The following is a 15,358-nucleotide window of genomic DNA, read 5'->3' as shown; positions in this document are numbered from 1 at the left end:
CCGGAGTTAAACCACGACACCCACTGCACCTTTTCTCAGCCTCCCTCACAAAGATTCCAGCTCCCAGAGGGATGCTAAGCTGACGTGTTTTGTCGGCAGCAAACCAGTCACAGAGAGCGCAAAGAGCTTACCAATATTGACAGAGTCCTCCCAGTCTTCCAACACTTCCGTGACGATAAGTACGTAAACATACGTCCTGTGTTTCCTGTCCCGATTCTAGAAGGCAAAGAGAACGGAATAAAGGTACCGAAGGAGAAAAGGCAGGTGCACACACGGCACAAAAACATTCACTGCTACACTGGCTTGTCACTCATGATTGCAACTGGAGTGGAAATTACTCATGATCGAGATCACTGGAAGGATCAGCAGGTGTTTTTATTTTAATGAGATTTAGGTTTTCATAGAATCACAGACTGGTTTGGGTTGGAAGGGACCTTGAAGACCATCTAGTTCCAAGCCCCTGCCATGGGCAGGGACACCTTCCACTAGACCAGGTTACTCCAAGCCTCATCCAGCCTGGCCTTGGACACTCCCAGGGATGGGGCATCCACAGCTTCTCTGGGCAACCTGTCCCAGTGCCTCACCACCCTCTTCAGGAAGAGTTTCCTCCTGATGTCCAATATAAAACTCCCCACTTTCCATTTAAACCCGTTATCCTTGTCCTGTCACTACAGGCCCTTGTAAAAAGTCCCCCCCAGCTTCCTTGTAGCCCTTCAGGTACTGGAAGGCTAGCTAGTTTAATTCACAGCAGTCAAAGAAGTGATTTTTGACTCCAAGGCAATCTTTTTGCATCAAAATTTCCCATCCTCGGTGTCTGAAACTTACCTCAAAAATTCCCACTAATCTTCCTAGCGTCCCTTTCACTCCAGCCTATGGAAAATCCAAAGAGAAAAACACCACGCTTTAGCAACAGGTCAGTACATATTTCCGTATGCGTTGCACGGGAGCATTTCCTGTAGAGCAGGAAGCAAATGCTGTAAAATCCTGTTAATCCCAAACCAACGCGGTCACAAGAAAATCGACATAGATGTACCCCGAGCTCTAACCACCTGTGTACTCCCAGGATTTTTTTTTTCTGCCTTTTCTATATTCAAACCATTCAGGATTCAATCTGGAGAGGGAAAAAAAATAATTGATGAGTAACTAATTGCATAACAACATCCCCCAAATGACGAGAATCTCCCCTAAAGGTTATTACAGTCTAAGCACGGATAAAATTTGCTGTGGGGTTTAGCAGTTTTACCTCTTTCAAGTTATTTTCTTACGGTATAAAGTGTGTAATACAGACATCCACTTACACCATCAAAGCAGCATGACAGCTCCCGGGTACTTCAGGGATGCCCTGCATACATCAGAAACGAGCTGATCTAAACGTTAAATCCTTCCAGTCTTGCACAGTGGCCTCCGAGGTGGGAACAAGACCCATACAAGACACAGCGCGGACGCGCACTGGACCACAACTTTCGAATCAAGGGAAGAGCTACGCAACAGTTTTGTTCTCTGACGCTACTGAGGATCCCCCAATAACTTACATTCCCTTCTTTTTACAACTGTAAATGCTTGGAACTCAAGTGCTGCAGACAAGATGGGATTTTGCTCTGGGAGTTGACTGGCCTGGAATACCACACACGATCTGGCAGACAACCCAGCCACCTTGGGATGTAAATCCGGCTGTCGTCTCCGGCAGCTGGAACACATCCTGAGCAGTTCAAGAAAACAGTGCCTTGACTCTTGCAGAGGAGATCTAGAGATCTGATTAGGTCAGGCTTCTTTAAAAAAAAATAAATGTTGGGGTGAGTATATTGAATGACGAGAGAAATTCTCTGTCCTGAGCGCCGAGATACACTACTTCCCACTTCTACGGCCACTAACCAGCTGCTGTGCAGTGATATGCTTTTAGGAAGGAAGAACTGGGATTAATTAAAGGTTTTCCCTGGTTAAGTGCCCAGCCTACTGAATGAACACACAGAGATACCGAACAATACAGCCAGAGCACCTCGCCAGCTGATGGTAGAACCACCCAGGAGAAAAGGATTTGTAGCTCCTCCTACTACAAGCATTCACAGAAATCTGTAATCCGTTCTGTAACATGCTCCCTGACCTCTACTCCTAGGAAGGAGCTTTTCAACCGAGTCTTTCATGTTGGTTTTTTGGATGCAAAATTTATTGTCTCATCAGTATTTCTGACATTCTGCTCAGCCCATCGGTGGCCACCAACGATCACCCACAGGGCTATTTCTGGAGTCCAAGAGCAATTCCGTGAAGGTCAACGTACGCGTGTGCGCGCACACCAACGCGGCCACGACGGGTAACCGGTCCTGACCTTTGCGGGTGAGTGGTTGTACCTCATCCGCAGAACTGCTGCTGCCAACCTGGACTGATCGCTCTCAGAAGTGAACTGGAAGGCAAATAATTCAAGTGAATTTCATTCAGAGAATTCCTTCAGCAGCCTCCAACGTCGGGCTTTTTTTGTTGGATAACCGTATCAACCAGCCAGCAATAACGGAGAGGAACAACACAAGGCTTCCACATCACAACATACACCCATAAATACAGGAAAAGGTGAATTACAGAATCGAATGTTTCAGGTAACTGAAGCCAAATTGCTTCACTTGTTCCTGGAGAAGGCTGCTGAATTTCTGCTCTCCCTACTTGCCTGCAGAGGCGCCGATTCAAAAGCCAAGGATGATGTTGTGATGGTTTAGCAGACTCTCAAGCCTGACTAGAAACACATTTATCTCCAGGCAACTAGCCAGCCTGGAGACTAAGCGTGAATACAGCACAACCAACCTCCCAAGCAGTTTGTTCCCAGCTCTAAAACTGTGCTTGAAGTAACACAGGCAGGTGAGGAGCCCTTCCTTCTGTTCTGGTTAAACAGGGAGGCGACGGAAATAACGCTCTGCCTGCAAACTAAGACCATCCTTCTCCATTCTGCCTACTCTTCTTCACCCCAAAAGCCACAAAAAGCGATGCCAAGACAAACACGTGCTGTTGGAAATGCTGAATTATCATTAGACAACCCAAAAAAGCGCTAAGGTTTCCTTCATGTATGAATTTACCACATGTAAGTGGTGCCAGAAATTAATGGATTGATTCAAACAACTACTGGGCTGATTTTTTATAAAGAGAGTCCTTACCAGAGACTGCAGAGCACAGCAATCACTGCATCCTATGGTGCTCTCATCCTGTTTAACTGGATTTTGGAGACAAGACATAGGACAGTAACACAGACCCACTGGATTACTCTACACCTATTTTTGATAAAGCACGAACAGGAAAAGCACAAACAGGAAAGTCATCGTTTCCGTACAATCACATACTTCGCTTCAGGGAACAAACATGGAACAGGAATTCACAATCTCACACAAGTTTCTAACATAGAAGTTGCCTAAGAGATCCGAGAAAATAATCTGTAGCTGTTACCACTAACAAAGCAAGCTAGATAACAAGAAACAAACCTCCAGGATCCTCTTTGGGGCAGCTCCATACCTCTCGCCTTCCCACGGGCCAACCCCTCAGCACCTTCCCCACTCATCTTCACCGCAGGACAATGAGCGTTTTCTTGGGAAGTTAAAAGCACAGTCACAGGCTCATCCAGGATTGAAGCTGGATCTAAATTTGCCCCAGATGACTCAGGAATTTTCTCCTTGGGAGTAAATGGATCGAGCATCCTCTGCCCTCACGGGCCACAACAGCGAGTGTCCGGCAGACAGCACAGTTTCTTTGGGCACATGTCCGTCCCCCCCCCTCGGCCCAAGCATTAGAAGCACTGCACACGCAGCCCGTGCTGCAATCCTCAAAATACAGGCACGTCCCAGGAGGATGCTATTAAACAAGGGGTAGGAGAACAGCAGCACCAACTGTTCCATCTGCAGGCGTGAAAACAAAGCAAGTCAATCAAGCGACAGTATTCCCAGGAAGAGGCACACTCTGGTTTAAAAGAGGACAGACCGAGTCTGCAAAACGAGCTGCTTTTTTCCTGCTCTGCAGATCCAAACGAGCTTCCAATGTCCGAGGTGGTCCCCGCTGGAGGAAAAGACACATCTGGCAGGAGCGCATCCATGTCACGGCCATCGCCAGCTGCCCCAAAACAGCACACGGCTTCAAACCGCTGCCGCACGCCCGGAGGGGCGGGCTGGGCGTTCCGGACAAGGAGCAAAAAGCTGGAGGAAATGAAGCTTTACTAGTTCTGCTGCTCATGGAACAACTTGTTTTAATAAAGAAAAATTACTGAAGACATCCAAGAACAGCAGGTTCAGGTTTCAAAGCTCAAAATAAGTTGGGGTCAGATGCAAAAAGCAGCCTGCAGCAACACCATCTGTTCCTGGGGACAGCTTTTATTTCCTTCCATCTGAGCTAAGGAAAATGTGGGTTGGAATTTCAGCTATTTTACTTTGCTCTATTAGGCTCAAAGCCTGCATCTACTACAGATTACTGCTGGGCAAGGGGACCGTGGTAAGGCACGCGAATCTTTGCTCTAACACTCGCAGCGCTGAAGGTAGTAAATCACACCCATAATATTATATTCTGGGCTGGATCAGAAGTGTGGGCAGCAGGGAGAGGGAGGGGATTCTCCCCCTCTGCTCTGCTCTGGGGAGACCCCCCCGGAGTGCTGCGTCCAGCCGTGGAGCCCTCAACATCAGAAGGATATTGACCACTTGGAGCGAGTCCAGAGGAGGCCACGGAGATGCTCCGAGGGCTGGAGCCCCTCTGCCATGGGGACAGGCTGGGAGAGTTGGGGTGTTCAGCCTGGAGAAGGGAAGCTCCAGGGAGACCTTAGAGCCCCTTCCAGTGCCTGGGGGGCTGCAAGGAAGCTGGGGGGGACTTTTTCCAAGGGCCTGTAGTGACAGGACAAGGGGCAACGGGTTTAAATTGAAATTGGGGAGGTTTAGATTAGGTATCAGGAAGGAATTCTTCCCGCAGAGGGTGGGGAGGCACTGGGACAGGTTGCCCAGAGAAGCTGTGGATGCCCCATCCCTGGAAGTGTCCAAGGCCAGGCTGGATGAGGCTTGGAGCAACCTGGTCTAGTGGAAGGTGTCCCTGCCCATGGCAGGGAGTGGGGCTGGGTGGGCTTTAATGCCCCTTCCCACCCAAACCAGTCTGGGATTCTGGGATTCTGCGATTCTATGATAAAGGCTGCCACCTTCGACAACTTCTCAGGACACCAATTAGACCTGCTTGGCAAATTTGCTCCCTGTACCGTGTCTCAGAGAGGGTTGTACTTTACCCATCTCATTCTTTGCTGCGCTACAACCAACACGTGCTTTTACATCTGTGAAACAGAAATGACGTGCCATGACAGAGCGAAGAACTTTCAGACGTCGCGCACGTTTCTGTCAAGTCTGAGTGAGCAGGGCAACAGCCGGTCACGAGCTTGGCCTGCTAACTGCACTGAATATTACTAAATCTAGGAGTTCAGCGCCATCATCTCAGTCATTCAGCCACGGTCCTTGCAATATTGAAAAGGCTTTCCTATTTTAAGGCTAAAAATATCAATATTCTTATTCTAAATCACTAACAAAATACGTGAAACAGAAAGGATTATTTATAAAAAGCATGTTTTAAGAGGGGGGAAAAGAAAAACAAAGAGGTCTAGCAACTAGATCAAAGTCCTATCACGATGGACTATTTTTGATATTGGCATCAACTGCCTGTTTGATCACAGATCAAGCACAACTTATCAGGGTTTTGATTCCCATGAAGAAAGCACCACTAGTACTCCCGTAATTTTACAGAACTTGACATTTACTAAGTATTTAAAGGTCAGGATGTGAAAGATGCTCTAAGTGCAAAATGAAATGCCTTTGGGTTTAACAGATGAGTGTGGAGGCTTTTTTCAAAGTCACTCCATAATAAGTTTCATTTAAGGCATCTATTTCTAAACCATGTTCTTTGCCAAGTGGCTCACACCCATTAAAAAAACCCTTATTCCTAACACAAAATTAATTTTGGGGGGAAGAATGCAAGAATGAAGAAGCAAAAAATATACTACATTGGCACCGATGACCGCTTTAAAAAGGCAAATCCCTTTCCTAGAAGGCGAAGCTGAGAACATACCTGGAGCTTACAGCTGTGTAAGACTGACCACGTCATTTTTCAACAATCTGTCAGAAACAAGTGGGTTTATCCTGAAAAGGCAGCTCTCATTCAGAGCTAGCGTGTTCGTCTACTGCCACTCTGCCTAAAAACAACACCCAAGAACTCAAGTCACTTCACATTTTATGCAGACAGCAGCAAACGTGACAAGTGTTGGTACCTGTCTACTCTAATTCTTCTGCTGGGACAGATTAATATAGATAAGGACTATCAAACTAGGACAAGGACTTCTTAACTCAAACTGGGACAGAGGGAGCACAGGTTTCACTCAGCATCAATGTTTCATTTTCGGAACGGTCTTCTGAATTTTTAAAAATCCCGAAGAGGGAGAAGTGAGCTTTGTTTATATGACAATTCACATGGATAAACTCAAACACATACGTGGTGAAATTAAAACAGCGAACACAGAAGTTCAGACTCTCGGTTCAGGGAAGCGTATTGTAAAAAGCAAATGCATACCATGCAAAAAGTAATGAATTGAGAAAAAACAGCCTACTGTCATCTTCAAAGACCACAAGCAACTGAAAGGGTGAGGAGTCCTTCCAGCTCTTCCAACTGGCTCTTATTAAAACAGAAAAGGCAAACCAAAGGCAGTGAAAGAACCTCCACAGATTTCTTCCATAACTTTGACCGGCACCCAAACCACCTTCTTTTAGCATAAAAATCACTTTGTGTTCATTGACGCGGAGGGAACTGGGTTTTCCCTCTCCCAGCACAGGCAGCAGGCTCTACCTGCTCAGCTACCCTCTGGTTTCCCAGCGTGTGACAGACACCCCTGTCCCAGGAGAGGAGCAAAGCCATCAAAGCCACTCAGAAACCAGCCTCAGCTACAACGTACCTGAAACAGCCCGGATTCACACGAAGGGATGAGCAAGGGTTACCAGTGAGCACGCGCACCCGTTTCCTAAGACACCTCCTCTGCCAAATCAACACCACAAGCTGGGAAAAGGGGGCACACAAGCCCTTTACGGCGTTAGAGCTGGAAGAGAACCAACATCCCCCAGCCCCGTTTCGCAGCCAACAGCTCGCCGGGCACGGCTGACACCCCGTTTTGCGTGCGGAGCGTAAGCAGCGTGCTGGAAGACAAACCTATTTGGGGAAGGCCCTGCGCACCTAAAAGCGCCCGTGTCAGCTAAGCTCACCATCAGCTGCAGAAGCGCCCGAGTAATTTTATACGCCACAGGCTGCCCTTCTGCAGAGGGCTTTACCCTTTGGGCATCCCGCCAGCGCGTTTCAGATCCCCACCCTGCGCTGGGTGTCGCGGAGGTGAGCTGTTTGGGGCAATCCTGCCGCTTTTGGAGCTCTGGGTGTTTAGGGTTTGCCGAGCGGCGTTCAAGCAGATAGGTGCTTCGCTGGGAATGACTCAACCCTGCCAGGCTGCCACGGTTTGAATTACATTCCTATTCGGCACCGGTCCACGTGAGCGAGGGAACACCAGCTGAGCGAGAGGGGATTATCTCAGCCAGCCCAAACCAGTTTCTTCGCTGCAGACTGAGCCCATGCCAAGGTTTCCTTTCAGCCACCGAGCTGTCATGGAAAGAGAGTGCCTCTTCCAAGGAAGGGAGGGTCGGTACGGATTTATTTTAAGGATGTGAAGGGCGAAGCCACGCATCTCCTGAACGGACCCTTGACTTCTGTATCAAATAGCTTCAATTATTAGTAACGACTGGGCTGTAAAGGAGTCTGCAGCTAAAAATATTCCTATTGTTCTGCTTAAACTCACTTTGGCTTGTAACGTGTTTGAAAGATTGCCGAGTTGCTAAAGAAGGAGGAGCTGCATTACAAGCTGGAAACAAAATTTGCAAGCGGCAATCCCCAGTACTAGAGAGACCCAAAAATGAACTTTGCCTGTATAATCTTCCGTACCCTTCTGATAAACTGCTAGATTGTAAAAGCATCCAAAAAAGAAACACACAACTTGGGAACTGCCACATTCTAGACTCCAAAGGCTCAAATATTCAGCATTTTGTTACACAGCAGCAGGTACTCCCAAATACTTCGTATCCCAGACAAATAAAGCAGCTACTGGAGAAAGTTCCTCCCAAGTCCCATCAATCAGCTCTTGATTTCTGTTCTGCAGCACAAAAATTTATAACCCTCTGGAAAGCATTTTTAATCCTGCCTTATGTAACTGTGAACCTACTTGGTCACCCATATATAATCATTTAATCGTTTCTGAATCCAAACATCTCTCCAGTTTGGTAACGTTCAGAAGCCAATTCTAAACATGTTTTACAGACAATGTAGCCGACTGCTCTCAACTGCTGCCTTTAAATTACTGTAGTCAATTTGCTGCCTTTAAATTCCTTATGAAGAACAGGATCGTACTTCCAGCTTTAAGAGAAAAATTATGCCTTCTCCATACAGATCAATATGTGTTTGATCTGCCATTTGATCTCCTTTCTGAAACAGCTTCAAGCAATAAAAAAACACCCATGAACGCATTAGGAATTGTTGCTGATAGCTCTCACAATCAATTTCTGTTATTCATATAAAACTCTAGATATGTACTACCCCAAAACATACGGAGGTGTCTATGTCTGGCGTGTCTTTAGTGGCTCGTCAGGTCATATTTCTACCTTCTACCCAGGTCATGGATAGCTCCGCAGAAGCACGGTTGGTTTTTGAAGTTCCCTTGAGAAACTGTTCTTCACACAAAGAAAACAAAACAGAGAATACCACTGTATGTACTGAAGTGACTACAGCTTAATTTTATCTATTTCCAGTTAAGGTATCAGGCGAGGACAAGTTCACTGTGACTGAGAGCCTTAATTACATTCCTATGCTATCTTTATTTAGGACTCCGTTTTCCCTCCCATGTATGATGGGGATATCACCAGTGACCCAATATTCCTCTTCACCTTAAGGAAAACAAGCAAGAGCGGTGACAACAAATTCCCAAAGGCTGGGCTAACAGCGAGCAGTGAAGCTGCAGGAGCTCCCGTTCTTGTCCAACGCTCACCTCTTCGCAGACTTCTCGCACGGCGGCCACGTTGGGCTCCTCCTCGGGCTCCATGCCACCCCCAGGGACAATCCATCGGTCAGGATGACGACTGCTGCTAACCAGCAGCACCTGCAGAGAGAAACCAGAGCTGGTGGGTAAACTCAAGGCTTTCCAAAGCCCAGCTGAAGAGAATTTGTCTTTGCATCTCTCACACCTCCAATCCAAGGCAAGTCCTTGAATATACGCCACTTTTTCCAAGACACCGTGCCCCTTTCAGGCAGCTGTGCGAGCTGCATTCCCAGGGATACCAAGGCACTCCAACGCTTCCAATTATTCCAACCATTACCTTCTCGCTGCTCCGAGGTGTCGTAAATTATGCCCCTGCATACCCAAACAACCCTTTGCTATCCGATACGGCATCTCAATACTCACAGCATCAGAGTTCACTGCTCGACGCAAAGTCACGACGCAGTCTCGACAGCTTGGGACGCCCACCACGCAACAACACGAGACGGCACAGAAGGTGCTCTGCACCTTCACCCCCTGCAGAAGTCGCTTGGTTTAACTGCAGTGGGCCCTTTGGCCCTCTCCGTCTCTGCAGTTACTCTAACGACATACAGACGTCGGGTACTGCCCACCACAATACTGACGTGCAATGGTTTTCAACTCCCCGTTTGCCTGTTCTTTTGCAGCAGGCACCAGAGTTCAGCTCCCGAGCAGCACTTGGTTACCTTTTTTTTTACATGAGGTTCTTCAGTGAGATATAAGCAAACTATAAACCTTCATTAAACCGCTTAAACCCCCCAGGAACAGGCTGCAGAGAAGGACAGACTTCTTGATTTGGGAAAACGGTTCAGCCATTTTCACAGGAGTAATTTTTCATAAGCGCGTTTTGTGGCAGTTTTTCCTGAAACACACTTTATTCCAGCATCATTCCGCTGCATACAAGTTCAGTTTCCGTTCTGTCATCTCCTAGGACCAAAAAAGCTAACAAATCGCACCTAAAAAATTTCCCAAATAATATCAAGACGCTGCTATTAAATCTGTGTGCAATACATCCATGAGCAGAGCTGGAAACTAAAAACAAAACTCACACTGTTTTCCAGCTCTCTAAACAAAGCTTGTTCATTGGAGTCATCATGTTATACTTCATCATTTCCCTGGCACAAAGCTTAGAGCCAAAGCCACTTGCTCCAGAAACTTTCCAACATACCAGTCCAATTAGGTTGCAGGCCAGCTCTAAGAGCTTCAATCAGACACTCTGAAGTTAAACCGTGCGAGACACTAAAATCCCAGGCTTTACTGTGTAAATGTTGATTTACCAGTAGGATATGAAAAGCTTTGCACTAATTGTCAAGAGGAAACCTACCTACAGAATTCAAAATTAAACTTGTGAAACAAAAACAAATATAAGATTTCCAAGGTTTCCCGGTTCTTTTGTCTTTTGAAACTTCTCATCTGCCAACCACCCGCCCTGCAAAGTGATTTTTTTTGTTTTCCAGGGCTGCCCAGACCACACCAGCTCAGCAGAGGGGAAAGAGAGAGGCCCACAGACTACAGCACACCGGGGTGAGGAGACAAGGGTCGGCTGGGGGGTCCAAACCGCAGCTCTCAAACCAGGAGTAGCAAAGCTTAAGGCAGAAACCGAAGAGGGGTCACAACAGTTTTGGCAACTTTAATCTCTCCTAAATCTGGAGCTAATCTCGGTGTTCTCAAGTGTCAGCACTCCTCTAATCAGCAATTTTCTGTGGCTCATAGAATCACAGAACAGTTTGGGTGGGAAGGGGCATCAAAGCCCACCCAGTCCCACCCCCTGCCATGGGTAGGGACACCTTTCACTAGACCAGGTTGCTCCAAGCCTCATCCAGCCTGGCCTTGGACACTTCCAGGGATGGGGCATCCACAGCTTCTCTGGGCAACCTGTCCCAGTGCTCCCACCCTTTCTGGGAAGGATTACTTCCTGATGTCCCATCTCAATCTCTCTCTTTTCATTTAAACCCGTTACCCCTTGTCCTGTCACTACAAACCCTTGGAAAATGTCCCCCTCAGCTTCCCTGTAGCCCCTTCAGGCACTGGAAGGTGCTATAAGGTCTCCCCGGAGCCTTCCCTTCTCCAGGCTGAACAAGCCAAATCCTCCCACTCAATTTTCCCACCGATAATAATGTCTCAAAGCCTGTTCCTGCTTCAGCCAAAAGCCACACCTCAATCCTATAACGCATGAAGCAGCACCATTTATCAGACAACCCCATTTAAATCCCCGAGCACTGCCCGGTCTCCCTACTGAATCAAGGCAAATGCATGCCAGAAACGAACGGAGCTGAACGGGCTACCTTACTGCACTTTCCTAACAGAGATGCTTCGCCCTCTTCGGGCTTGGGCTGCAACGGAACATTTACTTTACAGCAACATCCTGCGGCGTGTGGCCCTCTTCAAGAGCAAGACAGAATTCCTTTCTCCCAAACATCCAATCCGTATAAGAGGCCACCAGTAAGCCATGCCTAAATAGGGAGTGTAAACTTCATTCATGGCCTGAGCTCTTACCACCTTACAGCTTCGTCCGGACTCCTTAGGGCTATCGCACACAGAAGAGCATGGACTGAAATTCCCAGCGGGAGGTCCGCAGGTGATTCTGAGGGCAAAGCTACCAGAAAAGTAAGACATTTCTAGCACACGTTTTCTCGCCAGGTAGGGAAGCCTCACCTTTGGCGTCTGCGATTTCAATTGAGAGCCTCAGCTCAGAGGTAAAAAACAACCTGCAGAAACGGGTCTCCGAAACCGGGCACGGCACAGCGCTCACCACTGAACTGCCACCTTCCACCCGTGAGAAAAAGGAGCTGCTCAGAAAACCCCCGCACAAAGACTTCTCCAGGAAAGCCTGCTGCACTGCTCAGCCTGAGACAATGCTTTAGCTACACACCAGTAGGAACTTTTAGGTGTAAACAACAGTTTTAGGCAAAGTAAATTAACTTCAGCTGCTCTGGCAGTGGAGAGTTTTCTGAATAGAATTAACGTGAACAACCCTCGGTGGGAAGGAAAAACCTGTCATTCTCACACTTTTATGTAATCAGACTATTTCCTGTTTAATAAAAGGAAATCCCATCAAGAGAGAGCAGGAAACATGCCCTACAAGGTCATTCTTTTAGAACAACGTTAAACAGGATATTGCTACCAATGAGCTCTCCCAAGACAAAGGGGCCTAGTTCCAACCCAGGGTGAGACACTGCTGCGTTTCAAAAACCCGCTCATCTAAACAAGTCCCGTGCCCCGACGCACTCAAAGGGATCAAGTAAAAAGGTCATTACAATCCAAATCCATATTTTCACAAGGCAACGGCATTCAAATATTTTACAAACTGCCCCAAAGCCAGCAAAATGAGCTGTGCTGAAAAACCACCCCGTTCCGAAAACCATTAATACTTGGGTGGAACATCCCAAATGCTGTTTCCCAGGTAAGAAATATATTCCCCAGCACAAACCTTTTCACTCCCTGACGGCCGGGTGGGAGAACATAAAACACCCGGGGAAGCGCAGATCCCAGCTGAGGGGGTTGAGAAGAGCCGTGAGGGTTTGTGTTTCTGCCCTAACAGGGTCAGATTTATTTTCTAAGTTTCAGGACAAACGAGATCTGGCAGAAGGCAAAACAGCCAAGACAGAGAACGGCGACTGTACCTCAGTTTTGCGACATAACGTGACCAAAACAATGTTATTCAGTCTGTACATTTTGCAATACAACTGAATTCTAGAAAATAAAGAGTACAGGTCCGTTTTTTAAAGGATCACTTGGTAGCTCCTCTATCCTTGAAACCTAAATTTTTGGTTCATTATCTTACTTTGTTCATTAACTTTTTACTACATAAAAATATTCACTTGAACATAGACTAAAAAAGACATTTTAATCAAAACCAGCCATTAAAAATACATTAAAAATATTTCATTTTTTCAAAATCATGCCAAAACACAACAGAAGGTTGACATTTCCATCTTGCTCTTGCCGGGCAGCTTGCGTTTGAGGTGGCTACTGAGACTCTTGGCCAACGAGGGAGCGGATTTTGGAGCCAAGTCTTACAGTCTTTTTGGCCAAACATTTGCAGGTAGGACATCACATAGCTAAGTTCTGTTTTCCAGGATCTGAAAGGGACTTATGTCATTTCAAAGCAGGGAAATGAGCAACACAAGCCCTCTGGCAATGCAGAAGGCGGCTCTGAAGTAGCTCTCACACACAATCAGTGAAATAAGAGAAAGGTTAGAAAAATAAGCAAAGTTTGAAGTCTACAGCTGGGGCTCCTGAACAGTGCTCACCATGAGGGCTACAGTCTACCAACCTTCAAAGCAGCATGCAAACAAAAAATCCAAACAAATCGGGAGCAGCCTACCAACTTTCCCCCCCGGAGGAGACAGGAAATGTGCAGAGACATCTAAGGCTGCCTGGACCAAAACACGCGGAGCAAGGAGCTCCATGGGAAAAGGGGAAAAGAGTTCGTCACCGGGATAAATCTGGAGTCCCTGATACACGGGGCCGACCTTAAAACAACCTAATTACACACAAATCTGCTGTCTTCGCATCAGGAGGTTTTTTCTTCCCCAGAAATAATGATGCTCTGCAAACCAAAAATAAGGCAGAGAATAAATTCCCGGTTAAAAGAGCAGAGATTGAGGGATTCTCGGGTTCTTTAAACAACCACCACCCATAAATAAAACAAGAGTAGCTACACTGTAAGGAACATGATTCCTAGAAAGAGGCTCCACAGAAGCTGTGCAGCGAAGACGAAAAGGGCTACAGCGTTATGAGAAGCTGGGCTACAACATTATTAGAAAATGAGCTGTGAACCTTCCAGGAAAAGACAGTCCTACCCACGCGCGCCAGCCTAGGGACAATCACGCTGACAGACTCGGTGAGAAACAGCAGACAAGATGTTAAATACGCGGGGTTTGGCCAAGCCAGCATTCTGCTGCCAGAAGCCAATCTATAGCTGCTGGCTACTGAAACAGCCTCTCCACTCCCTTCCGTGTTTTATACCAACACTAAGCCCCAAAATTGTGTATTTTGTGCAGCGACTATGGCACAAACCTCCCAAGATTTAAACGCATTTCACACTTCAGGCTTATTTATCAGAACACGGACGGCAAGAAAATAACACACCCCGGCGCGCTGCAGCAAGACGGCTGGAGAAGATGGCCGAGTTCCGTGATTTTCACCCCTACAATCCGTCTTTGTTTGAAAGTTTCAATTTAATAAGTCTCTGTATTCAGGAGTTGGGAGCTTAGCTGTGCTAGCAGCTCTCCGGTTTGCCCTGTGACCAGGCAGGGTATTGTAGCCGGTGCAGCTCTGTGTCCAGCATAATAAAGACCTTTTATGCTTTACTCAAAGTTAACAAACGTTCTCACAATCCCAATATGTTATCGCTACTGTATTTCAGGCTTTTCCATCTGCCAGCACTGGGATTGCGATTTGACGACATCACACCGACTTCAACCACGACACACGGCACAGGCTGAGTTCCAGAGGAGCAGGAGGGGAGAGGGGACGCTGTGGTTCGTTAGCAAAACCACGCAAAAATGAATCTCATTTAACCGGCAGAAACACAGCCTCGATCACACCACACCAAAACACGCATTTTGTCCGAATACTACGGCGGGGTGGCCCGCCGAGAGGGCTTCACCCTCCCCTTGCTATTCCGGGCACGTCACGGCGTTAGCACATCGCGGTAACAAGTACAGCCTGCGGTCAGCGGGGCTACAGCCAGCGCCAAACATGACCGCGTCTTGAAGACGAGAATACACACCACCTCACCAGCGAGCCGCAGAAAAACCCTCGACGTCCTCGCCGGAGCGTCGCTGCTCCTCAAGGCTGTGCATCGCCTTGGCCCGGTGCGATCTTCACACCCCCCCGCTCGGTGGGACGATGCGATTTAACGGGGCGCCTAGAAACTGGACGCGGGGAATTAATGACAGAAGGGTAAAAAGGGAAGTTATTTGCGCTACAGAACGTGACAAAAGTAACGTGCAAGTCTCGAAAGAGGACCAAGAGGTGAGCTGGAGGAAGTTCGAGTCATCTCAAGCATTTGGATCGCACCTACGGTACGAACCACAGAGGAGAAAATAAAGAAAATAGTGTTGGGTTTTGGGCTACTTCTTAGAATAACAAATAATAAATCATTGTATGGAGCACTGCTACTCTGGCTTCAAAACCCCCAGGGTCAAATTACTGGTACTACAGTTTCCTCGTGACTGCTCGCTCTTACCGAAGGAGAGCGTCCTCTCCCCTCCATCAAAATTATGCTTCAGATAGTTTTTGTGGTTATCTGTGGGATGCCTTTCG

The 15,358-nt window shown here is 47.3% G+C and overlaps 1 protein-coding gene across 1 annotated transcript; it reads right to left on the bottom strand.

Annotated features, from left to right (window-relative positions):
- Nucleotides 1-131: 131 nt before the first annotated feature.
- Nucleotides 132-9,169, bottom strand: NUDT3 (nudix (nucleoside diphosphate linked moiety X)-type motif 3; the record flags this gene model as incomplete). The annotated part of the gene is made up of 3 exons (XM_010151194.1): nucleotides 132-216; nucleotides 826-870; nucleotides 9,059-9,169. Coding segments are annotated over 3 exons (241 nt in total), but the record flags the coding sequence as incomplete, so codon positions are not given.
- Between the last annotated feature and the right edge of the window lie 6,189 nt (nucleotides 9,170-15,358).

Source organism: Eurypyga helias, unplaced genomic scaffold, assembly GCF_000690775.1.
Source record: "Eurypyga helias isolate BGI_N326 unplaced genomic scaffold, ASM69077v1 scaffold36584, whole genome shotgun sequence".
NCBI classification, from domain to species: domain Eukaryota; kingdom Metazoa; phylum Chordata; class Aves; order Eurypygiformes; family Eurypygidae; genus Eurypyga; species Eurypyga helias.
The sequence above is the reverse complement of the archived record's forward strand: the minus strand, read 5'-3'. Positions and strand labels throughout refer to the sequence as shown.